The sequence below is a fragment of the Mesoplodon mirus genome, assembly GCF_964341445.2.
Source record: "Mesoplodon mirus genome assembly, chromosome: 2".
In the NCBI taxonomy this organism is placed as follows: Eukaryota; Metazoa; Chordata; class Mammalia; order Artiodactyla; family Ziphiidae; genus Mesoplodon; species Mesoplodon mirus.
Genome location: NC_138977.1, coordinates 192,423,624 through 192,436,892, shown reverse-complemented (window position 1 = coordinate 192,436,892; position 13,269 = coordinate 192,423,624). Strand labels below are relative to the sequence as shown.

The 13,269-nt window shown below is 35.3% G+C and overlaps 1 protein-coding gene across 3 annotated transcripts in view; it reads left to right on the top strand.

Moving 5' to 3' along the window:
• RNLS (renalase, FAD dependent amine oxidase) overlaps positions 1-13,269 on the top strand; it is a 305,450-nt gene that overhangs the window by 212,091 nt on the left and 80,090 nt on the right. For all 3 annotated transcript variants that reach the window (XM_082637716.1, XM_082637714.1, XM_082637715.1), the window contains exon 5: positions 9,019-9,192. In XM_082637716.1, coding sequence (XP_082493842.1) covers positions 9,019-9,192 — 174 coding nt within the window. The remainder of the gene's footprint in view (positions 1-9,018; positions 9,193-13,269) is intronic.

The window sequence follows — 13,269 nt, the reverse complement described above, 5'->3', positions numbered from 1 at the left end:
GGGAAGAGCAGCTGTAAATATGTATGATATTCTGTGACATTTTGTGTAAGAGTACACACAATGCTTTATTATTATATTCTTTCTCATCTGAAACTCAGCACTTTTCCTACGATAAGAGTGATGGCATAATAATCTAAAAAGTTAGAATGTATGGAAACAAGGCAAGCATTTTCCAACCTTATTATTGTGGTTTCCAGACTTACTGTACGTGTTCTGCAAAGAGAACAGGAAAAGCCAATCACATTTCTATTCTGAAATCCAAAAACAAGGTTCCCAGGGATAAAATTGATAATAACCAGGGTAAAATTATTTAATGTCTCAGTCCAAAATCTATCCTAGTCTTCTAACTGTTTTGTTAAGAGGTATTTTATGGTGACTGGCATAGTGCTGGATGCATAGTGGACTTAGAGTAAACAATGCTTGAGTTAGATAATCCCACGTTCCTTCAGGAAACAGCTTCTACATTAAAAAATGTTTATTTTTCTAATCCCATAGTTAGAACTAGTTGCTATAGAAAAAATTGACTATCATTTTAGTTTCACAGAACCTCCATCCAGAGAAAGAGGAGGGTGGGTAGTGAGTTTGTGAAACAGCAGAGACTTCATATGATTGCAAGAAAGTCAAAGACTTTATGAAGAGCCAACTACAGGCACATCTGTATAGCTAAGTGCTCTTTTTCACAGAGTGGCAAGAAAGCAGAAACAGAGACCAGAGAGAAAACAATGTTTTTTTTTGTCCTTGACAGATTGTTCCTTATGATTAGAGAGATGGGAAACAGCAGGGATTAAAAATCCCTCCTGGATCACTGGGGAGAGGGGAGGGAACCTGATTCATCACCAGTGCTGGTAACAGTACTAACAGTTTGGGCTTTCACAGTACTGCAAAGACATTTTATAGCAGACATGCCTATTTAATCATGGAAGCCTAAGAACTTGCTCCTAAAATAATACTTGTTTATTTTTATTTTTACCACGAAGTAAGATAAAGTCACGATCAATTAAGTATTATTGGATCTTAGAAACTTTAATATCTTTATGTCTCAGTGTTTTATGGAATTTTTTTTACCAAGACAATAAATGCTGTTTATGACTTCTTTAAATTTACATAATATTCCAACATACTAATACCCTGTGAACTTCAAAAAACCAAATACTTTTATAGTGGCATAACTGGTCACCAAGATGAGGGGAAGGAAACTTTACAATTGTGAGAAGTGCAAATGTTCTCATTAAGGCAGTATTGACCCAGACAGCCATTTAGTATCTATCCCCTCAAATACCTCACAACTCTGGAATGCCCGCTGGGACAAATAAACGTCAGCACCTAAATTCTTACATTTCCTTCACTTTCTGATTCATCTGGTGAAGTGCAAGTAGGAAGTATCTTTCTTTTCTCCCCCTTTTAATGCCACTTAATGCATTGATTTTAGGATCCCACAGAATTTGGAAAACATGATAAACTTCTCTTACTAGGTATGAACTTAATTGTCCTAAGATGCCTATGATTTTTAATATGCTCTAATAACTTCCAAAAAACAGCAACATATAGCAACTAGATGGAATGCACCTGTTAAAATTTGTATTCAGATAATGATTAGCATTCTCCCTAAACACGAGTATGAAACCAGCTTAATCCAAAATTTTTAATCAGTATATTTTTATTAAGTGACCAAAAGACAATACAGAGAAGTCTATTTGTTTGTCACCTTTCATTTTTATATAATCCTGGGATAGGATTAGGATTAAGAACTTGTAATGCCGACATACTAGAATAATGATGACGCAAAATATGGGTTTTCATTCCTTTCAAAAGATAAACCTTTGAAACAGTCAGCATTCTAAATTAGATAGCTAAATAAGCCCACAATTTATTTTATTTTTCAAAAACTATTATCTGAAATGGTTTTAGCATCTTTAATACTCCTTACTTTTCAAAGAAAAGCTTTGTTTTTTTCACCCTCTGCTCTGAAAAGTGAAGTGTATCCAGTATGTATACTCCACTTACCAAGGAGATATCTTTGATTTAGTATTATCCTGATATGCTTGAAACTTAGGATGTTGCCTCTAAAGGCTTTTTAAAAACTTTTTATAAAGTATGTTATACATATAGACACCTCTAAAGGCTTTTAAATTCAAGAGTTATAGTGTTGGGTTTTTGCAATACACTTATTTGCCAAGCATTGTGCTAAGCACTTGAGATTATCTCATTTAATTTTCTTAACAATCCTTTAGGCCAACACTGTTTTCATTCTCATTTTATAGGAAAACAGATGCTTAGAGGGATTAAGCAGTTTGACCAAGATCACACAGATTCTGTGTCAGAGCCAGAACTCAAACCCAAATTTTTCTGACTCCAGAGATACCTCTCAGGATGAAAGAAACATTTCCCTGGGGAAATCCCACATAGATATAACTGCTGAAGTCTGTCCCCAATAAACTTTAGATTTATTGCTTGAGAAAACTACTTTTGAAAATGTGCTTCCAGGAGTTATGACTTCTATACCTACAGAGTCCACGTGAACATTCAATTTATTCCAGGTGAAGTGAAACGAGACTGACTCTGGGATGCTTGTACACGAGAGGGGTGACTCACGAATGGTGAAAGTTCACATTCTACTGGCCTGCTAGGAGACCTATTCATGGAAAATGGGTCTTTCAACACTATTTCTACAACCACTTTGAGTAAAGAGAAACCAGCTACTCTGGCTAAAATACTATTGGCTTCATATACCCACAGAACTAGATGGTCTAATATTAGGAATTGAATTCGTGCATAAAACTTGTTGACATTCTTGGAATTCAGTATAAAAGATAAAAGCAATAATAAGCAAATCAAGAGCAGCCAGTATCCCCTGATGCAGAGCTTAAATAATTAGAATACAAATTGACTTCCTAACTTCAACTGTCCCTGAGCTGAAATTCTTTATATATGGTAGCAAATTGGGAGATTAGCAATCCTCTATAACTGGCTACATACAACAAAACTTCTAGAAGGAGGTTACTGCTTTTAGCACAGAGTGATCATCAATGTGAACATTTACCATTAACTACAATGTTGATGATAATGAATGCCAAGTTAATGCTAAAGGTGTTTGTTTTACTATTGATATTGAAATATTCATTGTCATGCCCCAAAACATCAGCCTTTGGTAAGGAGAAATTCAGATGAGAGCAGTACTTTTTTATGAAAACACAGACCTTCAGAAATGAAAGAAAGAAAGAAGAAAGAAAGAAAGAAAGAAAAATAGAGAGAGAGAGAGAGGGAGGAAGGAAAGAAAGAAGGGGAGAAAACAGATAGATTATCTAAATAAATATTATGATATCATATACAATACTAAAAGTTAAACAGCACATAGGAAAAAATTTATAATGTACAATAAATGGAGAATCTCTATAATATATCACCCATTGATAAAAATCAACTTAAAAACATGAAGAATTTAATAGACCAATTAGCAGAACAACATGAACAGATTTTTTCCAAAAGAGACTATGTGCACTAGTAGATATACAAAGAATGTTTAGTCTCGTCGGTAAAGAAATATATATTAAAACTAAAATGAGATCTGTTTTTCCTATTAAGTTATCAAGAGAAAAGGTAATAATCACAGGCAAGGAAACAGTGAAATGGGTCTTTTATACACTGTTGTTGGAAGTGTAAATTGGTGCATCTTTCTGAATGTCAATTTAACAGTAATTCCACTTCCAATATTCTGTCTTAAGGAAATAATCAGAAACGTAAATAAAGATCTATGCACAAAGATGTACATAACAGCTTTAATTATAATGGACAAAAAAGGAAACAAATGTCCAACATTAATGAAATGGTTAAATTCAAATTACACAACATCCATTCCTTAAAATTGTATGGGGGCATTAAAAATTATGTTTACAATGAGATATTTTGTAAAATGCAGTATATAAAATTGTATGTATGATATGGTCACAGCCATGTTTAAGGAAAAAAGTCAGGAATATACTGAAGAAAAAGTGTCAAAATATTGATAGCTGTTTCTCTGGGTAATGAGAATATAGTGTTTATTATTTTCCCTTTTGCCTCTTTATACCTATGTGTACTTTCCAAATATTCTAAAATGGATATGTATTCATCAATATTTATGGAATGCCCACATTGCATCAGTCATTGTCCTGGGATCTGGACACACAAAGCTCATGAGGCACAGTCTTTTTCCTCAAGTTGCTTATAATGTAGTGTCTTATTTTTATATTGTAACTTTTAAAATTATAGAACAACAAAGTTGTTTATTAACTAGGGTAGGTGAAAAGTAGTGTCCCATGTATTCTCATCTGATCTCTTTCCCTCACACCACCTTTTCAAGCCAACAGGAATTCTGGCTGATTTATCTTCAAAATATATCCAAAATCCTATGAAAGGTAAACCAATAAAGCTCTGAGAGAAAATAAATAAGAGAATATCTTCAAGACCCTGGAGTAGGCAGAGTCCTTAAACAGAACATAAATGGGCTAACTATAAATGAAAAAACGGTAAATTGTACTAAATTATAATTAAAACTCTGTTCATCCAACCACCTATTAAGAGAGTAAAAAGTCAGGCTACTGAGGGGGAAAAAGCTTTTATAATTCACATATAAGACTCATATCCAGAATATATAAAGAGCTCCTAGGTAGCAATAAGAAAACGGCAGATAACCGAGAAGAAAAATAAGCAAAGATTTGAACAGGCAATCATAAAAGAATATCCAAATAAACATGGAAAAGCTTCCAAATATTAGTCGTCATGGAACACAAATTAAAACCACAATGGGATATCACTACATCCCAAATTAAAAAGGCAGATTGTAGCAACTGTGGATGGAGATGTAGAGCAACTAAACTTTCATACACCCTTGGTGGGAGTACAAATTGGTACACTTTAGAAAACCATTTGGCAGTAGCTACCAGAGCTGAACATAAGGGAACCCCATGATCCAGGAATTCCTATACTAGTATATACCCAAGAGAAGCACATACATATGTTCTTCACAGTACCTTTGTAATCACCCAAAACTGCAAACAATCCAAATGTCCATCAACAGTAGAAAGGATAAAGTGTAGTAGATACATATAAGCAATACTATCCCACAAGGAGAATTAAGTACAACTACATGTAACAGCAATTAAAATATCACCAGCATGATATTGAGTGAAAGAAGCCAGACACAAAGAGTACATACAACATCATTCTGCTTATGTGACATTCAGAAACAGCTCAACTAATCTATGGTGTTAGAATTCAGGATTACTGATTACCCTTGGCAAGGAGTACCTGTAAAGCAGGAAGAAGGTAGCTTCTGGGGTTCTGGTAATGATCTGTTTCTTAATCTGGCTGGTGATTATACTGGTGCATTCACTTTATGAAAATTCAAGGCATATTTTTCTGTACGTATATTAAACCTCAATTAAAATTACATTATATATATGTATGTGTGTGTGTGTGCCATCCGTATATATATAATACATGCACACATATATTTATAAAATATATATAATTCAAGGGTATGTATTTATACATGCATATGTGTACACACACACACACACACACACATACACACACATATATTACGTCCAAAATGTAACCACTTGTGACCTTCTCTACTGTTACCTCCCACCTAAGACTACTGCAATAGCTATTTGCCCCAGTTCCTCTCATGCATCCCTGCAGTCTTCACCTATAGCCAGAAAGATAATTTTTAAAATGGAAGCCAGGTCATATCTGTCCTTGGCTTATAACCAGTAGTAATGGTTCCCCTGTCAATCAGAATAAAATCCTCAGAGGAGACATATATCCCTGACAGCCTATTTAAAGTAGCCTCACTACGCAGACCTGTCACTCTCATCCCTTTACCCGGCTTTAATTTTCTTTATAGTTCTTATCACCAACTGACATACCATTTACTTAGTTATTTATTGATAATTGGTCTCTCTACCACTAGTATGTAAGCTACCTGACAGCAGGAACTTTAGCTTTCTTTATTATATCCCTCACATCTAGAACGATACCTGGCATCATAAAGTAGGCAATGAATGAATGAATGAGATCATCACCAAACCACATAGGAAATAAGGCAGAATATGTATGTCTAGCCCTCTTTTATATGTTAGGATACTAAAAGACTGAAATTACATTAGAAAACAAAAAAATGAAATTACTCACTTGATGTTATTGAAGAGTACAGTCCAGGTCTTCTGTTTTGCTCTCCCCCCTCTTCCTTTCTCCCTCTGTTCTTCCTCTCCCCCATACCCACATGTACATACATGTGTGCACACACAGGCATAGGCACAAAGAGAATGGGATAAGGACAGTTCTCCTAACTGACAGAAGTATGAATGTAAGCTACCCCATTCAATGCAATTTATAGCCACTTTATTTACATCAGATAGCCATAAAATATATTATATATATATGTGTATATATATATATATATATATATATATATATAATACATGTATGTGTGTTTGTGTGTGTATAATTACAGAGATTATAGAATCCTAGTGGCTCAGAATTAAATGAGGATGATGTCCAGGTAAAGATTCATTATATTGGAATCAGGCACTTTTATATGAGCCTTACTTTGTGGATATATGGCCCTTTTGAACACACAATAGTAAAGAACCTATTATTTTTCTTGCCAAAATATGTATATCCATGACCTAGGACTGCTCCTTCCAGCATTTTGCATTAAAAAAATTTTCAAACAAAATAAAACCATTTTGTTAGGTCCTGCAACAATTAAAAACTTTCTGGGCCCTGAAGGTAAATTTTTTTGTAAATGAATATGTTCAGAAGTTGAAATTGTTTCAGTCAAAAGTCTCACCTCCCTGTTCTCAGAATGAATTGTAGAGCCCCTGAAGCAGACAAGGGTGTTTAAGGTTAACCTCTGTTTCTATATAGATATCAATTACCTTTTCAAAGTCTTCCCAGTGGGATTTGCCACTTGGCAGCTTGTCTAAAAACTAGCTAAATGTGCAAATGTGTGTGGCGGGGAGGAAAAGGTCCAGTTTGGTTGTCAACCTAGTTGACCCTTTGGTTTTGGTAAAAAGAAAAAAAATTTTTTTTTCAAAAAAGAGTTTTAGGCCCTTTCAGTTGCTAAATAACTGACTTCACTGTTTTGTAGGTTTATTTTTTTTAATTGAAAAAATGGGAAACTTAGTGATAATGCCCCAAATACACAATACGTGCTCAACTGCTAGTGTTAGTCTCCTTCACCTCCTCCAGCTCAGAAAACAGTGAGCATAATATCAGACCCCATAACTCTAAAAGTAGAGTAAATAATAAAATGAAGCCCAGGATACACTGAGTGTAACAAGGCCAGTGTCAAAAGATCATTTGTTCATCAAGTAGATAAATCTTTTAATAAGATGGAAAATGATGTTTAAAGGGAATGATGGCTTTTACTTCTGAGTGCAAAATAACCATTAATGTCAGAAGAGAAAGAAATGCTAAAGTTCATTTTGAAGCTCAGACTTACTTACAGATCAGGAGGGGAAGTGTGGAGTAAAGAAGACGGGCATGACTCCGATGCGGGAATTCTAGCTTCATCTTGACACAGACTTGGAAGCTGTGTAACCTAGGGCAAATTATTTAACCTCTCTGAATCTCAGCTTCACAGAGATGTAAAATTAGAATGGTAAATCTTGCAGGGCTTTTGTGAAGATTAAATGAGGTCTTAGTTTTAAAAATGTTTTGTAGCCAAGAATATGCTGTGATAATGTGTAGGATTATTATTGTGCTTAAATAATTTGAGTATCCTTCTTGTTTTCTCTCTTCCTCCTAAAGCCACTTCTCTAATGTTTAGCTAAAGTTACCCCTCTCCTTGAGATTTGCCAATCCCTACTGACTTAGATTAGGATATTTTTCACCAATTAAATGAGAATTTTTCATATGCTCCATTTCTGAACTGGCTTGACTGAAGCCTTCAGAATAGAACTATTGCCTTCTCTGAAACCCAAATTATTAATGTAGTACATGAACAAGCAGCTCCCTGAGACCCTTAAAGGTAGGAAGACTGGAGATGGAAATTAAAACATGAGGGAAGTCTTTTCGTTCTTCATCCCAGGATGGAACATTGTCCCATTTTGCTAAATATTTTTCTCTCTATAATAGAAAAAATCATTAATGAACACTTACCGTATGCCAAGCACTGTGCTATGCAATATTCATGTAATCCTCACAACAGATTAATGCATCCTGTACTATTTTTGCCACTTACAGACAAAAGGACTATAATTAGAATAAGTGGCTTGACCACGGTCACCTACCTAGTAAGAGGTAGAGTCAGGATTTGAACCCAAACCTGCCTAATTCCTTTCCCAGTCTTTCCATTTGTTGATTATTTACCTCCTACATTTTAACTAACTTTGCATGTCTGTGTTTGCCTTTCTATCTCTTTATACTTTCATCCTTTGTATTTCTGTAATTAATAGGGTAGAGGACTGTAACAAAAAAGACTAAGGTATGGTCCCTGTGCTTAAGAAACTATGATAGTCCACTGACAGAAAGATGACAGGCAAACAAATGACTGTATGACATGGAAGAACTTAAAGAAGTCCATAAGAGATGGAGCATTAGTCTCCTCACTGGTAACATGGGAATAATATTCTGCCTTATACGGTTGTTGTTAAAATAGGGTGAAATGCTTGTGTTAAGTGTTGGCAAAAACCCTGCTCAGTGTATGGAATCTATAATGTTGCCAGCCAGTCCCAGGATAATAAGTAGGACACAAAGCTAGAAAAGCAACTTGGTGTCAGATTTTGAGAGACTTAAATGTCAGTCTAAAGAGTTTGGACCTACAGCTTGATGAAAACAAGTGTGCCAAGGACAGTAATCACTCTGCAAAGAAATTAGAGCTGATGCTATTTTACATTACCTTTCAAAATTCATCATAAGTGAGCTGGAGTCGGTAGAAACAGTTGGAACTGGTTTAAAGGAGTTTTGTATTTGATGTACTAAAAGGAAAGATAATTTAAAGTTTGATGCCCTGTACTTTTTCTTCCACAGTAATTAGTGAATGCCAAAGGCAGCAACTGGAGTCTGTGAGCTACTCCTCTCGCTACGCGCTGGGCCTCTTTTATGAAGCTGGCACGAAGATTGATGTCCCTTGGGCTGGGCAGTACATCACCAGTAATCCCTGCATTCGCTTCATCTCCATTGATAATAAGAAACGCAATATAGGTCAGTACCCCCATTATTTCCCTTAAATACAGTAACAATGGTGGGTGTAGATCATGAAAAATGTGGTTTAATTGAGTGTTGCCATTCTGAACAGAGCAAGCATTTAACTCCAAGCCACAAGGGGTAAAATTTAATGTCACATTTGGCCAATAATAAAATACACAGTGAAACCAGCAAAGTTTTTCAGAAAATCATTCACCACATGGTTTGTATTACTGAGTTTATGAAAATAGTGTCAGAAGGTTTAAGATTTCAAAATGGCCCAAGTTCTATTGCTTTAATATGGATCCATTATATGCAAATTTATCTCTCATCATTTATTTCTTGGTGGAGTTTGCTTTTGTTTGGTTGGTTTTGTTTTTAAAATTTGACGAGTGCTGCTCTTTCCACATCCCAGGCTAGATATAAAAAGTGAATTTTACTATGTTATGAAAATCCTTCACTTCAATATAATTGTATTTATTTAATTTTCATCTGGAAAACTACATAAAATTACTTTGTATACAATGTAACTAAAATAATAGGTGAAATGTTTCATATGAACTTTACTAGAATGGGATAAAGTCTACACCCCACCTTCTTTGTTGAAGATAGTTATTAAAATTAGATTTGAATTCCAAGAATAAACATAACTGATTCATTTCATGCATAAAGGTGAAAGTATATTCTTATTTGTAGGATTGTAGTGATTGCTAAGAAATTGCTTTTTGTGAAATAAACGTTAATGATCTAAAATGACTAAATTCTTGAAAGGAATAGTCACTGCAATTTGTTACGGTGTTTTATGGTGCAGTGATGGTTTCATCAAGCATTAGTTAGAAGTCTTGCCTGATAAAATCACCAACTAATGTCTCTTGGCTTGCCAGAACTTTATAATGATAGAACTGGGCTAGAGTATGGTTTTTATATCAGAGCACATGATCTTAGAAAAATGTTTCTTTTATAACTTAAAACTCCCTAAGGGCTGGACTGTTTATGTTAACATGATACCACATATATGTACAATCAGCAGTTCATGAAATGCCCTGTAACAGCAATGGACTAACCATTTTTAACTTGACAACTGCTTTGTTCTGAGAAAAGGAAAATAGCCCTTGATCTTCTGTTATATGTCATGAATTAGACATTATCCTTTGTGTATTGCTTCATAAGATATGACATCTGTTAGGGTATATTTAGTAATACATAACAGAAAAACCAATTTAAACTTGTTTAAACAACATAGGGACATTTGTTATATTATCTGCTATGGACTGATTTGTATCCCCCCAAATTCGTATGTTGAAGCCCTAAACTCCCAATGTGATTATATTTGGCGACAGGGCTTTTAGGAGGTAATTAAGGTTAAATGAGGTCATAAGGGTGGAATCCTAATTATAAGGCTGGCCTTATAAAATGAGGAGGAGAAAGAGAGAGAACCCTATTCTTGGGCATACACCAAGGAAAGGCCATATGAGGAGAGTGAGAAGGTTAAAAAGCAGGCCGTCTGCAAGACAGGAAGAGAGTCCTCACCAGAAACCAAATCAGCTGGCACCTGGATCTTGGACTTCCCTTCTCTGGAACTGAGAGAAATAAATTTCTTTTGTTTAAGCCATCCAATCTATGGCAGCCCAAGCTAACTGATAATATTATCTAAAAGGAAGAAGTTGGGGAGACTTCATGACTGATTGATTCAATAACAGAGCAACATCTTCAAGGACCTAAGGTTTATCCATCTCTGCTCTCTTCCACTCTTAATGTTGACATCCTCAGAGGACTGGTAGCAAGATGGCAATAACTATTGGAGTCACATCCAGACCCAGCAACATGCTTAGAAAGAAGAGGGACTATTACTATCTTAGTCCCTTTCTGAGAATTAAGGAAGTCTTTCCAGAAACCCCTCAACTGACTATCTTGTATCTCATAGGTCATAACTGGGTTACTCAACCAGTCTGAAACCAACCACTGGCCAGGGGGGTGGGACTACCATTACAACCCTAGACAAATCAAGATCTACTCCTGGAACTGGTATCAGGATCATCTTCTCTTTAGTCATATGAGGGTAGATACCTGACTAAAATAGGGGTTTGTTAGGAAGAAAGGAGGGAATAGTGGATGCTGGGTTGGCAACAAATAATGTCCATTATCTTCAAGTAGATTCATATCTTATGTGAGAGATAAAATTGTAAAGTTGGCACATAAAGAGAAGAATCATGTATATTCAAAATTATCTTTGAAAATATCTTAAAACTACGTGACATTTTGGAGACTAACATAATGTTCAGTAAATTCAGTATAGCATTTTGCCAGCATTCAATAGATTTCAGTTTATTCAGGTGAGGCCAGATGAAATTGTTGGTTTGCATTTGTAGGACAGTGATATCTTCTACTATGAAAGGCACACAGGAAAGAAAGAAATAGCAGTCATATCTCCTAACAGATAAAATCGCTGTGCAAATGGAGTGGGATGGTGAGTGAAAGCACCCACACTACTATGTAGTAGCAATTTATAAAATCAGAGTTATGCAAATTTGAAAGAGTACAACATAAAAATATTAATAAATTCTCACAAGATTGGCAGCTTTTGAAATAATAGAAATACCAAAAGAATCTTCTTTTATATTAACAATCACACAATTTTAAATCTTGAGCACCAGGTGAATTGGGAACCATGTTTTTGCTACAGCCCATGGTGGTGCCACTTCAGACAGCAAAGAAATACCTTCCTTCCTTTTTCAGTTTTATGAAAAATTAATTTTGGATTATGCAAGTTTTAAAATATAGAAGACCCCCAGTAATGGCATTCCCTAACATAAAATCTAACTAACTGCCTTGCATTTAAGCTATTTTTTCTCACTATCTGGGGCCAGGGTGCTAAGTATATCTACTTGAATTCACATAATATAAATGTTCATATAGTGTAACTCCACTGTATTTTATTGACATTGATATTTAAGTAGGCCAGTAAGAATTGTCTCTTTATGTTACTAACACTACCCAACTCTACCCTTTATTTGGGGTGTTCGATTGAAACAAGAATTAATACTATAAATACACACAATCAATGAAGGGAAACATTTGTGTTCTGTCAAGTAGGGCAGCAACAAGACAGACAAAGGGTGGCAGAGCTGTCCACAAAATAAAGTCTGTTGTCAAGTCTTGAAGAGAGCCAGAGGATACAGGATTAGTAGCCCAAACCAGACAAAGGTCAATGAGTAATCATTTGTCAAATGTCAGGAATAGACAGTACACAAACCAGAAACAAAAGCCTCCTTGGGCAGAGGGGCTAAATTCCAAGATGTATTAGATTCATACCAGCGATTATGGGTACGACCCAATACACTTAGGTTTGTGCTTTCCAAAATGTGTTCAATGGAACATCAGTTCCTTGATATGCTCTTTGTGAAGAGTCTCTGTCATCAATAAGTTTGCAAAATGCTACTGACTTTACCCCCATTTTGGAGAATCTCAGGGCATATTATCCTATTAAAAGATATTCCTATAGAGAAGACACCTTCTCACTTTATTTAATCTAGAATTTCCCAAATGTACTTGACCATGGAATATTTTATTTAGGCACCAAACCTGATAACATCCCACAGAAATTGTTCCCTAGGACACACTTGAGAAAGCCTGACTTGATGTCACCATTTATGCTTCGTACTTGGGCAGGAATTGTAAGCCAGATGAGAGGATGGGGAAGTCTAGTCCTGAGTCATCAGTGGGAAGATACTGAGTTTTTTTAGAGGTGGAAGAAGACTTTTTGCAGATGAACTCAAAACTTGGTAGGGTTATAACTGGAGACAATTTAAGTTGAAATAAGGTCTGAAGTAAGGTCATGTGAATTATCATTAACATGGATAATATTTTAAATGATCAATAAGATTATCACTGTGGGAAGAATTTGGACTTTAAAAGACTCAGATTCAAATTCTGGCTCTGAAACTTGCTAATAATGTGATCTTGTATGACCCTTGTTTTGTAACAATAGGTTTTGTAACAAACACAATCAAAAATTGTAATGGCCTGAACATAACAGAAGTCTGTTTCTTCTTCACATAAGACCCAAACAGGTGTTTATGACTGGAAGGTAGCTTT